Source organism: Rhinatrema bivittatum, chromosome 8 (genome assembly GCF_901001135.1).
Source record: "Rhinatrema bivittatum chromosome 8, aRhiBiv1.1, whole genome shotgun sequence".
NCBI classification, from domain to species: Eukaryota; Metazoa; Chordata; class Amphibia; order Gymnophiona; family Rhinatrematidae; genus Rhinatrema; species Rhinatrema bivittatum.
In genome coordinates, this window is record NC_042622.1 from 7,767,520 (window position 1) to 7,782,838 (window position 15,319).

At 48.9% G+C, this 15,319-nt stretch overlaps 1 protein-coding gene across 1 annotated transcript in view; it reads right to left on the bottom strand.

Moving 5' to 3' along the window:
* ZNF512B (zinc finger protein 512B) overlaps positions 1–15,319 on the bottom strand; it is a 101,689-nt gene that overhangs the window by 40,765 nt on the left and 45,605 nt on the right. The window contains exons 12-14 of the mRNA XM_029614308.1: positions 1,541–1,642; positions 1,284–1,346; positions 936–1,034 (exon numbers count right to left, since the gene is read on the bottom strand). Coding sequence (XP_029470168.1) covers positions 936–1,034; positions 1,284–1,346; positions 1,541–1,642 — 264 coding nt within the window. The remainder of the gene's footprint in view (positions 1–935; positions 1,035–1,283; positions 1,347–1,540; positions 1,643–15,319) is intronic.

Consider the following 15,319-nt stretch of genomic DNA (forward strand, 5'->3'; position numbering starts at 1 on the left):
GCAAGAGGGAGCCCCTCACCTGTACAATAACAAGGTCTGAGGCAATGCTGCTGCAAGAGGGAGCCCCTCACCTGTATAATAACAAGGTCTAAGGCAATGCTGCTGCAAGAGGGAGCCCCTCACCTGTACAATAACAAGGTCTGAGGCAATGCTGCTGCAAGAGGGAGCCCCTCACCTGTACAATAACAAGATATGAGGCAATGCTGCTGCAAGAGGGAGCCCCTCATCTGTACAATAACAAGATATGAGGCAATGCTGCTGCAAGAGGGAGCCCCTCATCTGTACAATAACAAGTTATGAGGCAATGCTGCTGCAAGAGGGAGCGCCTCACCTGTACAATAACAAGGACTGAGGCAATGCTGCTGCAAGTGGGAGCCCCTCACCTGTACAATAACAAGATATGAGGCAATGCTGCTGCAAGAGGGAGCCCCTCACCTGTACAATAACAAGATATGAGGCAATGCTGCTGCAAGAGGGAGCCCCTCACCTGTACAATAACAAGATATGAGGCAATGCTGCTGCAAGAGGGAGCCCCTCACCTGTACAATAACAAGGTCTGAGGCAATGCTGCTGCAAGAGGGAGCCCCTCAACTGTACAATAACAAGATATGAGGCAATGCTGTTGCAAGAGGGAGCCCCTCATCTGTACAATAACAAGATATGAGGCAATGCTGCTGCAAGAGGGAGCCCCTCACCTGTACAATAACAAGATATGAGGCAATGCTGCTGCAAGAGGGAGCCCCTCATCTGTACAATAACAAGATATGAGGCAATGCTGCTGCAAGTGGGAGCCCCTCACCTGTACAATAACAAGGTCTGGATCTCATTCTTAGGACAGGTATGTTGGTTACAAATTCAATCACTCAGCTTTCCTGCTCATTCTCCTCTGAATACTTGCATTGTACCAGAAATATTGTGGAGTTGCAAATTCTCACCTGTGAGTGCGTCCTAATGATATGGTACTTTACTCCGCTTTCTGAGCTGAATTCCTTGTGACACAAAAGGCATCGATATTTGCCAATGGAGGGACTCCCCTGTAAGGCAAGAAGCGGGGTCAGTGTCTGACTGGCAGAGCAGAATTTACAGGCCGCGGTCTGAAGGATTAACATCTCTTATTCCTCCTCCCTTACTTTCCATGGTGCAGAGGAAACGCTGCGTGCCCAACTAGTCACATGACTTCCCAGCCCCCGGCTGAAACGTGGCCACGTTTCACAGCGCAATGGAAACCGAAGTGTAGAAAAGGTGACCTCCATCCCCACCCTCCCCCATGCAGGAGGCCGTACCTTAGCACAATTGGCGAGATGGGCCTTCAGACCAGACACGCTGGAATACACTGCTCCACAGTGCTGCAAGGCAAGAGAGAGAGTCGCAGACAAGTGCAGGCTGCCAAGGCCTCCTCAAGAGATACATTCAAGCAAGAAGAGTCGCGGACAATTCCTCCCAGACTCTCTCCGTCCCCTACTGCCCCCACCCCTCACCCCATCCTGCCCGGCTGCATCTGTTCTGCTACTTCAAGTAAGGAACAAAGCCGCCTCCATACGTGATTGGGGCAGCAGATATGGCCTTGCTCCTTGACGTCATTCTTCCACTTTTCCAGCAGTCGGGGGTTAATCTCGGGAAGTCCTGGTCGGGTGTAGTTTAACTGGAAAAGAAGCAGCGAGTCAGTGCCAGGACTCTGCACCTATGGAAAAAATCTTTATTGCATAACATCCAGCAAGCCAGAGTCAAACACATCAGAGACTTTAAACAGATTACAGTTAGGATCTGAATGTATCCCCTGGCATGGGACAGCAGTGCAGATGCTGTAGATCTCCTCCCCTGGAATGGGGCAACATTGTAGGTGCTGCAGAGTTCCTCCCCTGGCACAGGCAATAGAGCAGACCCTGCAGGGCTCCTTCCCTGGCATAGGGTGGCAGAGAAGTTGCTGCATGATTCCTCCCCTTGTATGAAAAAGCAGTGCAGGTACTGCATGGATCCTCCCCTGACATGGGGCAGCAGCAAAGATGCTGCATGGCTCCTCCCCTGGCATGAGGCAGCAGTGCAGGTGCTGCATGGCTCCTCTCCTGGTATGGGATGGCAGCACAAGTGCTGCATGGTTCCTACAGTGGCATGAGGCAGCTGTGCAGGTGCTGCATGGCTCCTCTCCTGGTATGGCTCCTCTCCTGGTATGGACGGCAGCACAAGTGCTGCATGGCTTCTCCCCTGGCATGAGGCAGCAGTGCAGGTACTGCATGGCTCCTCTCCTGGTATGGGACGGCAGCACAAGTGCTGCATGGCTTCTCCCCTGGCATGAGGCAGCAGTGCAGGTGCTGCATTGCTCCTCTCCTGGTATGGGACGGCAGCACAAGTGCTGCATGGCTCCTCCCCTGGCATGAGGCAGCAGTGCAGGTGCTGCATGGCTCCTTCCCTGGCATGGGACAGCAGTGCAGGTGCTGCATTGCTCCTCTCCTGGTATGGGATGGCAGGACAAGTGCTGCATGGCTCCTTCCCTGGCATGGGACAGCAGCACAAGTGCTGCATGGCTCCTTCCCTGGCATGAATCAGCAGTGCAGGTGCTGCATGGCACCTCTCCTGGCATGAGACAGAATGGAGAAATTACTTACCTGATGATTTCATTTTTCTTAGTGTAGACAGATGGACTCAGGACCAATGGGTTATGCTCCCTTGCCAGCAGCTGGAGACGGAGTCAGGTTTCCAAGATGTTGTCACCCTAAATTCACCCCTTTAGTGACCTCAGCACTTCAGTATTCTCTTCAAAAGCCACCGTGGACATACTAATGAAAAAACTTGATTAAAAATATGATTAAAAATGGATAACTAACTGTATTCAACCAATCAAACACTGAACTCCAGTAAGAATAGAGATGCCCTGATCTAGGGACTGGATGATGGCTTACTCATAATCTCTAGGAATCAATATCCACTCCCCGGGCAAATCCTTTGGCACTCTTCTTGGGCAGTCATGGGCGGGATGTTGAGTCCATTTGTCTACACTAAGGAAAATGAAATGATCAGGTAAGTAATTTCTCCATTTCCTAGTGTGAAGCCAGATGGACTCAGGACCAATGGGATGTACAAAAGCTACTCTCAAACCGGGTGGGAGGCTGTCTGCGGTCCGGGTAACACTGCTCTTGCAAAGGCTGTGTCCTCTCGGGCCTGTACATCCAGGCGACAGAACCTGGAGAAGGTGTGCAAAGAGGATCAAGTCACCACTCGGCAGATACTGACGGGAGTCAGCAGTCTAGCTTCCGTCCATGAGACCGCCTGAGCCCTACTGGAACGAGCTTTAACCTGAGAAGGTAATGGCTTTCCTGCCTCCACATAGGCTCCCATGACCTCCTCCTTAATCCAGCAAGATATGGTAGCCCGCAAAGCTGGTTCATCCTGCTTCTTTCAACTGTGAAAGACAAACAGGTGGTGCCGTCTATCAGACCAGTTCTGAAACCTACAGATACCGCATCAAAAGTCTACCAACATTCAAATGTCGGTGGAGATGGCATTCTTCTGCGTCTTTGTGCTTATCTAGGGATGGCAACACAATGGACTGATTCAAATGAAACTCCGAGACTACCTTGGGTAAGAAGGATGAAACAATACGAAGCTATAATGCTCCTAGAGTCATCCGGAGGAACGGTTCCCAACACGACAATGCCTGCAGTTCAGAGATGCAACATGCTGAGCATATAGCCACCAGGAACACCATTTTCAAGGTTAATAAATACAAGGAAAGACTGTGCAGCAACCGAAAGGAGGGGCCTACTAAGAACTGCAATACTAGATTAAGATTCCACAAGAGAACTGGCCACCGTAGGGGTGGCTGCAGGTGCTTTACCCTTTTCAGAAAATGGGCCAGGTCCAGATGAGCCGACAGGCAGGTTCCATTCACCTCGCCCTTGAAACAGGAGAGAGCCGCGACCTGGACCTTCAACGAGTTAAGGGTCAAACCTTTATTCAAGCCATCCTGCAAACATTCCAGAATTAGTAGGATTTTGATCACCTGAGGGGGGACACCACATTCCTCGCACCAGGCCTCAAATACTCTCCAGACCTGCACATATGCTAGGGATGTAGAGAGCTTCCACACATGGAGCAAGATGGTAATTACAGCCACCAAATATCCTCGCTTCATCAGGGAGCCCTCTCAAGGGCCAGACCGTAAAACAGAATTGAATTGGATCTTCATGAAGGACTGGTCCCTGCCAAAGCAGGACCCTGTGCAGTGGGAGGCACAGGGGGTCTCCACCAGGAGTCTCCGCATGGCCGCATACCATGGATGCCTGGGCCAATCTGGAGCTACTAGTAGGACTAATCTCCTGTGGTGCTTGATTCTGCGAATAACCCTGCCCAGCAGGGGCCACAGAGGGAAGGCGTATAGCAACTCTTCTTCCAGCCAGGTCTGAACAAGAGCATCGATCCCCAAGGGACCACTGATCTCTTCTGCGACTGAAGTATCGGGGAACCTTCGCATTGTGAGATGCGGCCAGCAGGTCAATGGAGAGGAGACCCCAGCGATCTACTATCAGCTGAAAGGCTTTGGCCAACAACCCCCACTCTCCTGGATCCAGATTCTCCCTGCTTAGAAAGTCTGCTCTGATGTCTTTTCCTGCAATGTGGGAGGCTGAGATCATCTGTAGATGTATTTCCGCCCATTCCATAAGGAGATCTATCTCCTGTGATACTTGTTGGCTTTTGGTTCCATCCTGGCAGTTGATGTAGGCTATTGATGTTGTGTTGTCCGACATTAAGCAGACCTCTTGACCCTGGAGTCTGTTACTGAATTGTAGACATGCCAATCTGACTGCCCGGGCTTCCAGGCGGTTGATGTTCCAGAGGGCCTCTTCCTTGGTCTAATGTCCCTGGGCCCTCAGTTCCTGACAGTGAACTCCCCAGCCCCAGAGACTCACGTCTGTTGTGAGGACCAGCCAGTTCTGGGAGGACAGGGGTACACCCCTGCTCAAATGAGCTTCCTGCAGCCACCACTGGAGCAGAGAGCATACTCCCATCAGTAAGTGGAAGCGAATAGAATAGTCTTGAGACTGTGGGTTCCAACAAGACAGTAGTGAGCATTGAAGTCGTATATGTGCCCTCGCCCATGGCACTACTTCCAGGATTGCCGCCATCAACATGAGAACTTAGAAATAGCTCCACACCATAAGGTGTGGCATATCGTGCTCATCAACTATCACACTTGGGACATCAACTTCCTTATCTGTGTGGTCAGAAGGAAGAACTTGCCCTGCTTGGTGTCGAACCAGACTCCCAGATATTCCAAGGACTGGGCAGGCTTGAGACTGCTTTTGTCCAGGTTTACGACCCAGCCAAGTCCTTGAAGCAAGGAGGTCACCTGGTTGGTCACCTGGAGACTCTTCCACGGACTTGGCCTGGATCAACCAGTTGACCAAGTATGGCTGCACCAGGATTCCCTCTTTTCTCAATGTTGCCACTACGACCACCATAATCTTGGAAAATGTTCTGGGGGCGGTAGCTAGGCCAAAGAGCAGTGCCCAGAACTGATAATGGCGGCCTAGTACTGCAAAGCATAGGAAATGTTCGTGTTCTTAAGAACATAAGAAATTGCCATGCTGGGTCAGACCAAGGGTCCATCAAGCCCAGCATCCTGTTTCCAACAGAGGCCAAACCAGGCCACAAGAACCTGGCAATTACCCAAACACTAAGAAGATCCCATGCCACTGATGCAATTAATAGCAGTGGCTATTCCCTAAGTGAATTTGATTAATAGCCGTTAATGGACTTCCCTTCCAAGAACTTATCCAAACCTTTTTTGAACCCAGCTACACTAACTGCACTAACCACATCCTCTGGCAACAAATTCCAGAGCTTTATTGTGGGCTGCATAGAGAGAGGAATATTGAGTAAGAAAAGGGAAGTGATTATCCCCTTGTACAGGTCCTTGGTGAGGCCTCACCTGGAGTACTGCATTTTTCCCTATATGCATCAAGGTGATGCATATAGGGAAAAATAACCCATGCTATAATTACATAATGTTGGGTTCCATATTAGGTGCTACAACCCAAGAAAGAGATCTAGGTGTCATAGTGGATAATACATTGAAATCGTCGGTACAGTGTGCTGCGGCAGTCAAAAAAGCAAACAGAAGGTTGGGAATTATTAGAAAGGGAATGGTGAATAAAACGGAAAATGTCATAATGCCTCTATATCGCTCCATGGTGAGACCGCACCTTGAATACTGTGTACAATTCTGGTCGCCGCATCTCAAAAAAGATATAATTGCGATGGAGAAGGTACAGAGAAGGGCTACCAAAATGATAAGGGGAATGGAACAACTCCCCTATGAGGAAAGACTAAAGAGATTAGGACTTTTCAGCTTGGAGAAGAGACGACTGAGGGGGGATATGATAGAGGTGTTTAAAATCATGAGAGGTCTAGAACGGGTAGATGTGAATCGGTTATTTACTCTTTCGGATAGTAGAAAGACTAGGGGGCACTCCATGAAGTTAGCATGGTGCACATTTAAAACTAATCGGAGAAAGTTCTTTTTTACTCAACGCACAATTAAACTCTGGAATTTGTTGCCAGAGGATGTGCTTAGTGCAGTTAGTATAGCTGTGTTTAAAAAAGGATTAGATAAGTTCTTGGAGGAGAAGTCCATTACCTGCTATTAAGTTCACTTAGAGAATAGCCACTGCCATTAGCAATGGTAACATGGAATAGACTTAGTTTTTGGGTACTTGCCAGGTTCTTATGGCCTGGATTGACCACTGTTGGAAACAGGATGCTGGGCTTGATGGACCCTTGGTCTGACCCAGTATGGCATTTTCTTGTGTTCTTATGTTCTTACTTGCTAACTTCATGGAGTGCCCCTAGTCCTTCTATTATCCGAAAGAGTATATAACCAATTCATATCTACTCGTTCAAGACTTCTCATGATCTTAAAGACCTCTATCATATCCCCCCTCAGCTGTCTCTTCTCCAAGCTGAACAGCCCTAACCTCTTCAGCCTTTCCTCATAGGGGAGCTGTTCCATTCCCTTTATCATTTTGGTTGCCCTTCTTTGTACCTTCTCCATCGCAACTATATCTTTTTTGAGATGCGGCGACAGAGGCATTATGACATTTTCCGTTTTATTCACCATTCCCTTCCTAATAATTCCTAACATTCTATTTGCTTTTTTGACTGCTGCAGCACACTGAGCCGACGATTTTAAAGTATTATCCACTATGATGCCTAGATCTTTTTCCTGGGTGGTAGCTCCTAATATGGAACCTAACATCGTGTAACTACAGCAACGGTTATTTTTCCCTATATGCAACACCTTGCACTTGTCCACATTAAATTTCATCTGCCATTTGGATGCCCAATTTTCCAGTCTCACAAGGTCTTCCTGCAATTTATCACAATGTGCTTTTGATTTAACTACTCTGAATAATTTTGTATCATCCACAAATTTGATAACCTCACTCATCGTATTCTTTAGATAGGGAACAGACCAGTGCATCCACTTTAGGGAAACGCAAACATTCTCTCGCTGTCGGATCCAGTGGATAAAGAACTTCTAACACTTGACCCCCTTTAAAACTTTCTTCTGGGACATCTCATTCCATGTCAATCAACTCCTGGACGGATTCCAGTACTGGAAAGTAGCAAGAGGCTTTCCATAGGGAAATCAGAATGGGATTCTTCTTTGGTTCCGTCAGAGTCCGCCCCAGGAACTCCCAGCATCTTCAGGGTCTTGAAAACCAGGCCAGCAATTTGTCTCTATGGAAAATCCACAACATGGTCCGATAGAGTTCTAAACCAGGGGGAATTTCCCCATCTTCCAAGGAATCTGTATCCTCCTCTTCATCCGTGCCACCCGGGTCCCTGCCAGGGATACCCTTGGTGAGGCGAGGTGTGCCTCGAGGTCTGCCGATAGGACTGTGAGAGGGAGGGCTTACCAGCTGAGGTTCTGTCCGGACAGGGGCACGTGAGGCAGCAGACTGCACCTGTACAAAGGCTTTAAGGCCCTGGAAAAATTCCACCCAAGAGAATGCGGCCGGGTCCGTGCTTAGCCCAGGAGGTACTGAGGTAGGTGCTGCTAATTTTCCTCTCCTATGGCTGACCCAGTCCCATGGGTACTCAGATCTGGGGTACTTCCAGTTAAAGCTGTGGCTAACCCAACCTCTGAATGGGAGGAGCCGGGCTTAGCAAAGTCCGGGGTGGCCAATTCTCCCTGGGCTTCCTCAGAGTGCCGACATAAGTTGGAATTTATTTATTTATTTATTTATTTAACATTTTTATATACCGACATTCATGAAAAAATATCATATCATATCGGTTTACAAGGAACAAAGAAATAACATAACATTAACTGGTGGAAGTTTAAAGTTACAATAAAACAGGGGTATATAACTGGGAAGGAAGAGCATAGAGGGGGACAGATAACTCATGAACTAATTACAACGAGGAAGAAGTTGTAATTAGTAATTGTAATAAAAAGTGGAATCCAGGTTAGATTGTGAAGCCCTAATATGACAAGCAGTGCAGACAGAAAGGCGCTTATGTTTCTTGGCTGCTGGAGCCATTGACAGCAGTAACTTTGTGTTCTGTCGGCTCGCGCTTAAAATTTTATGCGCACAGATTTCGGGTGCCTATGCAGGCTGTAGCAAGGCACATGCACAGCCCTTGCATTCAGCTTTACTTGCATTCTGTGCCTAGCAAGTTGTGCACATATGTACACGCATGATGTTATGTGCGCAGCGTTATGTGCACAAGATGACGTTGCCACAGCCTACCACACAGTGGTGCCGAGCAAGCCTAAAGCGGGGCCTAGCCCACTGGGGGGCCAACTCAATCTGCTTGGAGGCCCACTTCCCCTTACCCCAACGGAATCGGGAATGGCGTCGGTACGGCGTGCCGAGCAAGGAGACCAGAGGAAGTCTTACCGAAAACCCCTCCAAACATCTCTCAATCGGGAGGGAAAGGAAAATTCGTTTCTTACCTGATAATTTTCGTTCCTGTAGTACCACGGATCAGGTTGAACAAAGGGAATAGATGCCAATAGTCTTAAAATAATCCTTTATTGAAGTGGAGACACAAAGGTAGCCCGACTCAGGCCGAGTTTCGCCGTATCAAGACGGCTGCCTCAGGGGCTAAAACATAAATAAAAATCATATAAATACATCATTATCTAATAATAATCAAATAAAATAGTGATCAAAAAACAATTTATCTATGTGTGTATGTATATAATAATGGTGACACATAGCTCATTTTGTACAGGAACTAAAAATATAAAATTTTTATTATAAAATATGATGTAAAAATATAGCTGATAAAGATTGAATAAACTCACAGTTAACACAAATGCATAGAAACATTGCACTTTATATCAGCTTTGTTATTTAACAATTTACTTTCGACAGTTTCCACTTATTTATTTGTTCCATTACACACACCAATTTAAATAATTAATAATATATCCACAAGTCATTAATTGACACGTCAGGTATACAAATGACATTATTTGATTATTAATAAATTATTAATGTATACATACCTTTGTACATACAAGTTTCATTGTCCACTTATCAATTTTTATTATTTGAATGAAAGCCCTACATAATATTGCCATCCTTTTCTTGCACATTTACAGATATATCACCTTCGCTGGTCATATAATTACATATGATCCTTCATACACAAACTTTTTAATTTGTGTACAAAAGAGAATACATGTAAGGTAAAACCATCTTTTATTATCAATTTTTTATGCATTTGTGTTAACTGTGAGTTTATTCAATCTTTATCAGCTATATTTTTACATCATATTTTATAATAAAAATTTTATATTTTTAGTTCCTGTACAAAATGAGCTATGTGTCACCATTATTATATACATACACACATAGATAAATTGTTTTTTGATCACTATTTTATTTGATTATTATTAGATAATGATGTATTTATATGATTTTTATTTATGTTTTAGCCCCTGAGGCAGCCGTCTTGATACGGCGAAACTCGGCCTGAGTCGGGCTACCTTTGTGTCTCCACTTCAATAAAGGATTATTTTAAGACTATTGGCATCTATTCCCTTTGTTCAACCTGACGGCTTTTATAGATCGCCTTCCTTTGTGTTTTTTGGTACCACGGATCAGTCCAGACTCCTGGGTTTTGCCCCCCCCCCTCTAGCAGATGGAGACAGAGAAGTTTTCAAAACAAAACTCCGCCTTATATAGGATGATGCCACCTACCGTCCGGCAGTATCTTCACTCTCCTGAGCACTTTGCCTATCAGCGGCCAAGGAGGGAAGACGTCCAGCAGCACGTTGGTCGGCCAGGGCAGCACTAGGGCATCTACCCCTTCTGCTCCTGTTTCTCTGCGGCGACCAAAGAAGCACGGAGCCTTGGCGTTCTGAAACGTTCCCATGAGATTTATTTATTTTTATTTTATTTAGAGTTTTTATATACCGGCAATCATGAAAACATATCTTGCTGGTTTACATAGAATGGGGGTGCAATAAAATACATAGAACTTAAGAACAAAGAACTAGAACTGTGGTGACAGAAGGTACAGTTACATTTAACAAGGTGGCCAAACTTGGAGTAGGAAAAATAGAAAAGAGGATAGAAAATGGTTAAACAATATACAATTTAAATGTAGTATACAAAATAGATAAATGTTATAAACAAACGGCAAGGTGATTTAGGAGTTATTGGATTGTGTCATTGAGTTGTGTCCGGAAAGGCTTGCTTGAATAACCATCAGGGATCTAGGCAGAGATCTAACCATCAGAGATCTAGGCAGGGTATGCCCCACGTGTCACATATGAGCTCGAAAGCTTCGTCTGCAAGCTCCCATTCCCTGGGATTGAGGGGGTGCCAACTGAGAAAGTCCACCTGAACGTTATCGACTCCTGCTATGGGAGACGCTGCAATACTTACTAAATGCTTCTCCGCCCAGCTGATCAGCTGCCGGGCTTCCATGGCCACTGGCTGGCTCTTGGTTCCTCCTTGGCGATTGATATAAGCCACCATGGTCGCATTGTCGGAAATAATTCTGACTTCCCCTGGAGGAGAGGGCAGAATGCTTGCAACGATAACCACACTGCCCTGGTTTCCAGATGATTGATCGACCACTGAGATTCTTCCTGGGACCATTGTCCCTGCAAAGACTTCCTCAAGCAAACCGCTCCCCAACCAGAGAGGATGGCGTCCGTGGTCACCACTGTCCATTCGGGCCCCTCCAGGGGAACTCCTCGGGATAAGTTGTCCAAGATAAGCCACCAATTGAGACTGGAGCGCGCCGTATCCATAAGAGGAAGAGGTAAATGAAACTGTTCGGAGACTGGATTCCAATGCAAAAGCAATGCTGACTGTAAAAAATGCATATGAGCAAAGGCCCAGGGCACCAGCTCCAGGGTGGAAGTCATGGAACCGAGAACCCGCAAATAATCCCACACTCTGGGGAGACAGTTGGCCAATAAGTCCTGCATTTGTCCTTGTAGCTTGACAATTCGGTCCGAGGTAAGGAACACTCTCCCCTATTGAGTGTCAAATAGAGCTCCTAAAAACTCCAAAGACTGGGTGGGCACCAGTCTGCTCGTGGCTAAGTTGATCACCCAACCCAGTGATCGCAGGAGTTGAAGCACTTTGCGAATTGCCAACTGGCCGAGCGACTCCAACTTTGCCTGAATTAGCCAGTCATTCAGGTATGGATGCACCAGGAACCCCTCTCTGCACCAATGAGCCGCCACCACAACCATTATCTTGGTAAACGTTCTGGGCGCGGTGGCAAGACCAAAGGGCAAAGTTCGAAACTGAAAATGGCGACCCATCACCAAGAACCTCAGAAACATCAGGTAGTCAGCCCGAATGTCTATGTGAAGATACACTTCCGTTACGTCCAGTAATGCCTTAAACTCTCCTTTTCTTACCGAGGCAATGACTGACCGTAACGTCCATGCGAAAACGTGGCACCCTGAGGCAGCATTTTATGAGCTTCAAATCCAGAATGGGTCGGAAGGACCCCTCTTTTTTGGGGACTATGAAGTAAATGGAATAACGCCCTTTTCGCTGCTCCACCTGAGGAACCGGGGTGATGGCGCTGAGTTACAGAAGGCGTTGCAAGGTATCTTGTACTGCCTACCGTTTCTCTTCATAACCACATGGAGAGACCAGAAACCGCTCCGGAAGGCTGTATGCAAAATCTAAAGCATAGACTTGATTTATCACAGTAAGGACCCACTGGTCCGACGTCACCTTGACCCATTCCTCATAAAACAGGGACAATCTGCCCCCGACAACTGGAACCGAGGAATGGGTCGGCGTCCCTTCATTGGGAAGACTTGGCCCCAGATGTGGACTGGGTAGCCCCAGTTCTGCCAAAGCATCGGCCACAAAAGGGCTGAGACCAGGACTGTTGGCGCCTGGACGCTTGCCGAAAGGAAGAAGCTGGAGCTCTGGATGGATGAAATCACTGATTCCCTCTGAATCGAGACTGTGAAGAAAAGGAGCCCCTCGACTTGGACCTATCCTCTGGCAGTCGGTGAACCTTGTTCTCCCCCAGGGATTGAATCATATCCTCGAGGTCCTTGCCAAAAAGCAATTTACCCTTGAAAGGCAATGACCCCAGCTGAGCCTTGGAGGAAATATCCACCGACCAGTTTCTTAACCACAGGAGCCGACGAGCCGAGACTGCCGACACCATGGATCTGGCCGAAGTCCGTAACAGATCATAGAGTGCATCTGCACTATAAGCGATCGAAGCTTCCAGACGCCCTGCTTGCTGTGCTTCTGCATCGGAAAGACCAGCATTAGCCTGTAACTGCTGAACCCAGCGAAGGCCCGCTCGCAAGGCAAAATTGCTGCACATAGCTGCCCGCACGCCCAGTGCAGAGACTTCAAAAATTTTCTTGAGCTGCAGCTCCAACTTTCTATCCTGCAGGTCCTTCAGGGCTGTAGCACTCGTAACCGGGATTGTGGTCTTTTTGGTGACTGCGGACACTGCCGCGTCCACCTTGGGCACCCGCAGTATGTCAATTGCTTCCTCCAGAAGAGGATATAGCTTATGCATAGCCTTGCTAACTTTCAATTCCAGATCCGGGGTATCCCACTCTCTATATTGCAAGTCCGTGGCAGAAAAATGAAAAGGAAAGGAAGTAGCCGGGCCCCTCAGACCCAACAACACTGGGTCCATGGCCCCTAGCCTGGACTCCTCTGGCGGCCCATCTATGCCTAACTCTCAGAGTATGGCAAGGATACGTGGAGCCAACTCCTCCCTCCTAAACAGATGGACCACCTTAGGGTCATCTCCTTCCACAATGTGAGAGCCTCGTGCTGGATCCTGGGGATGTTGATCAGGGTCTGTATCCACCCCCATCTGAGGCTTGCCCTGCGGGTCCTGGTCCCCTGGGTCTGTATCCTGACCCGTGGAATCAGTATCGGTCTGATGAGCCCCTGTACACAAAGGGGGGCGGATTTTCAGAGCCCTGCTCGCCGGGAAGCCTATTTTACATAGGCCTCCCGGCGCGCGCAGAGCCCCGGGACTCGCGTAAGTCCCGGGGTTCTCCGAGGGGGGCGTGTCGGGGGCGTGTCGGGGGGGGGCGGGCCCGGTCGTCGCGGCGTTTCGGGGGGCGTGTCGGCGGCGTTTTGGGGGCGGGTACGGGGGTGTGGCTACGGCCCGGGGCGGTCCGGGGGCGTGGCCGCGCCCTCCGTACCCGCCCCCAGGTCGCGGCCCGGCGCGCAGGAGGCCCGCTGGCGCGCGGGGATTTACGCCTCCCTCCGGGAGGCGTAAATCCCCCGACAAAGGTAAAGGGGGGGTTTAGACAGGGCCGGGCGGGTGGGTTAGGTAGGGGAAGGGAGGGGAAGGTGAGGGGAGGGCAAAGGAAAGTTCCCTCCGAGGCCGCTCCGATTTTGGAGCGGCCTTGGAGGGAATGGGGGTAGGCTGCGCGGCTCGGCGCGCGCCGGCTATACAAAATCCATAGCCTTGCGCGCGCCGATCCAGGTTTTTAGCAGCTCCGCGCGTATCTACTAAAATCCAGCGTACTTTTGTTTGCGCCTGGAGCGCAAACAAAAGTAGGCTATTCGCGCGCCTTTTAAAATCCGCCCCAGGGTGATTAGGTTTGGAGGACCAGAGACTCCCTTACACTTAGACCGCTTTCGAGAAAGAGACTTAAGACCACTAGAGGAAGTTTTACCCCCAGCCTGCAGCTTCCCTTCTGACTTTAAAAGCCTTTTGGAGAAATAAAATAAAGTCCGAGGAGGAGGAGGAGTCAGAAGCCCCCTCAGGGTTATCCTCCGCTGCAGGTGAGAGAGGCTGTAAAGGTTCGCTCCCTCCAGGAAACCCTGGCTGAGGAGAGAGAGGAGGTGGGAGAATCCCCTCCCCCATAGCTGCACGAGTCGCTGATCTAAAAGACTCCAAAATGGCCTCCGTCCCCGCGCTCAGCGGGGACGGATCTGCCTCAGCTGATCTCGGTGCAGCTAACACTGAAGGAGCTCGGGCAGCCTTGCCTTTAACCATTTTCCCGGCCCCCGAGGATCCCTCCCCCCGGGAAGACACGCCGAGCACAGCCCCTCCCGAGAAAGACTCGTGCGGGCCGAGCCACATGCGCGGCACGCAGACGAGCGCGGCATCAGGCCTGAGAAAGCTAAAATTCAGTTCTGTAAAAAAATAGAAAAATAATCGCGGTCCGCCCAAGCGCCGAGTCAGGGAGGGAAGAGAGAGCCGCAGCGCCGGTGACACTGACAGAAAATGAAAGAAAATCAAAACTTTTTTTTTTTTAAGACTTGCCCAGCCGTGGTCCACGGTCCTGATCCGGCGGGGTGGAGTGAACCGGGCTCCCCGGTGTCGCACCCAGAGCTGCTAAGCTTGGAACAAGAGGGCCCTCGACCCTGTAATGCAGCTGCCTCAACAGCCAGCGGGGGACGGTCCCCTCAGGATCTTACAAATGAAAGTAAAAACGTTTTACCAACCAAAAACCTCTAAAACTCACAGAACTCACTACTCTAACTCCACTAAGTAATCAGCACAGACTGTAGGCCTTGCACCTCCACCATCTGCTGGAGACAGAGAAATACTGCCAGACTGTAGGTGGCACCATCCTGTATGAGGCAGAGTTTTGTTTGGTAAACTTCTCTGTCTCCATCTGCTAGGGGGGGGGGGGGGGGCAAAACCCAGGAGTCTGGACTGATCCAGGTACGTACAGGGAAATCTCTTTTTTTTTTTTTACTTACCTGGGCTCAGCGCTTACTGGCTGAGTACAGAGACAGTCTCCGGCTGCGGGGGGAGAGGGCTTCGGCCATCATTGCGGCGCTCCGCTTCCTGCACCCGCTGCCTTTCAGGTGCTTAAGCAGCAAAG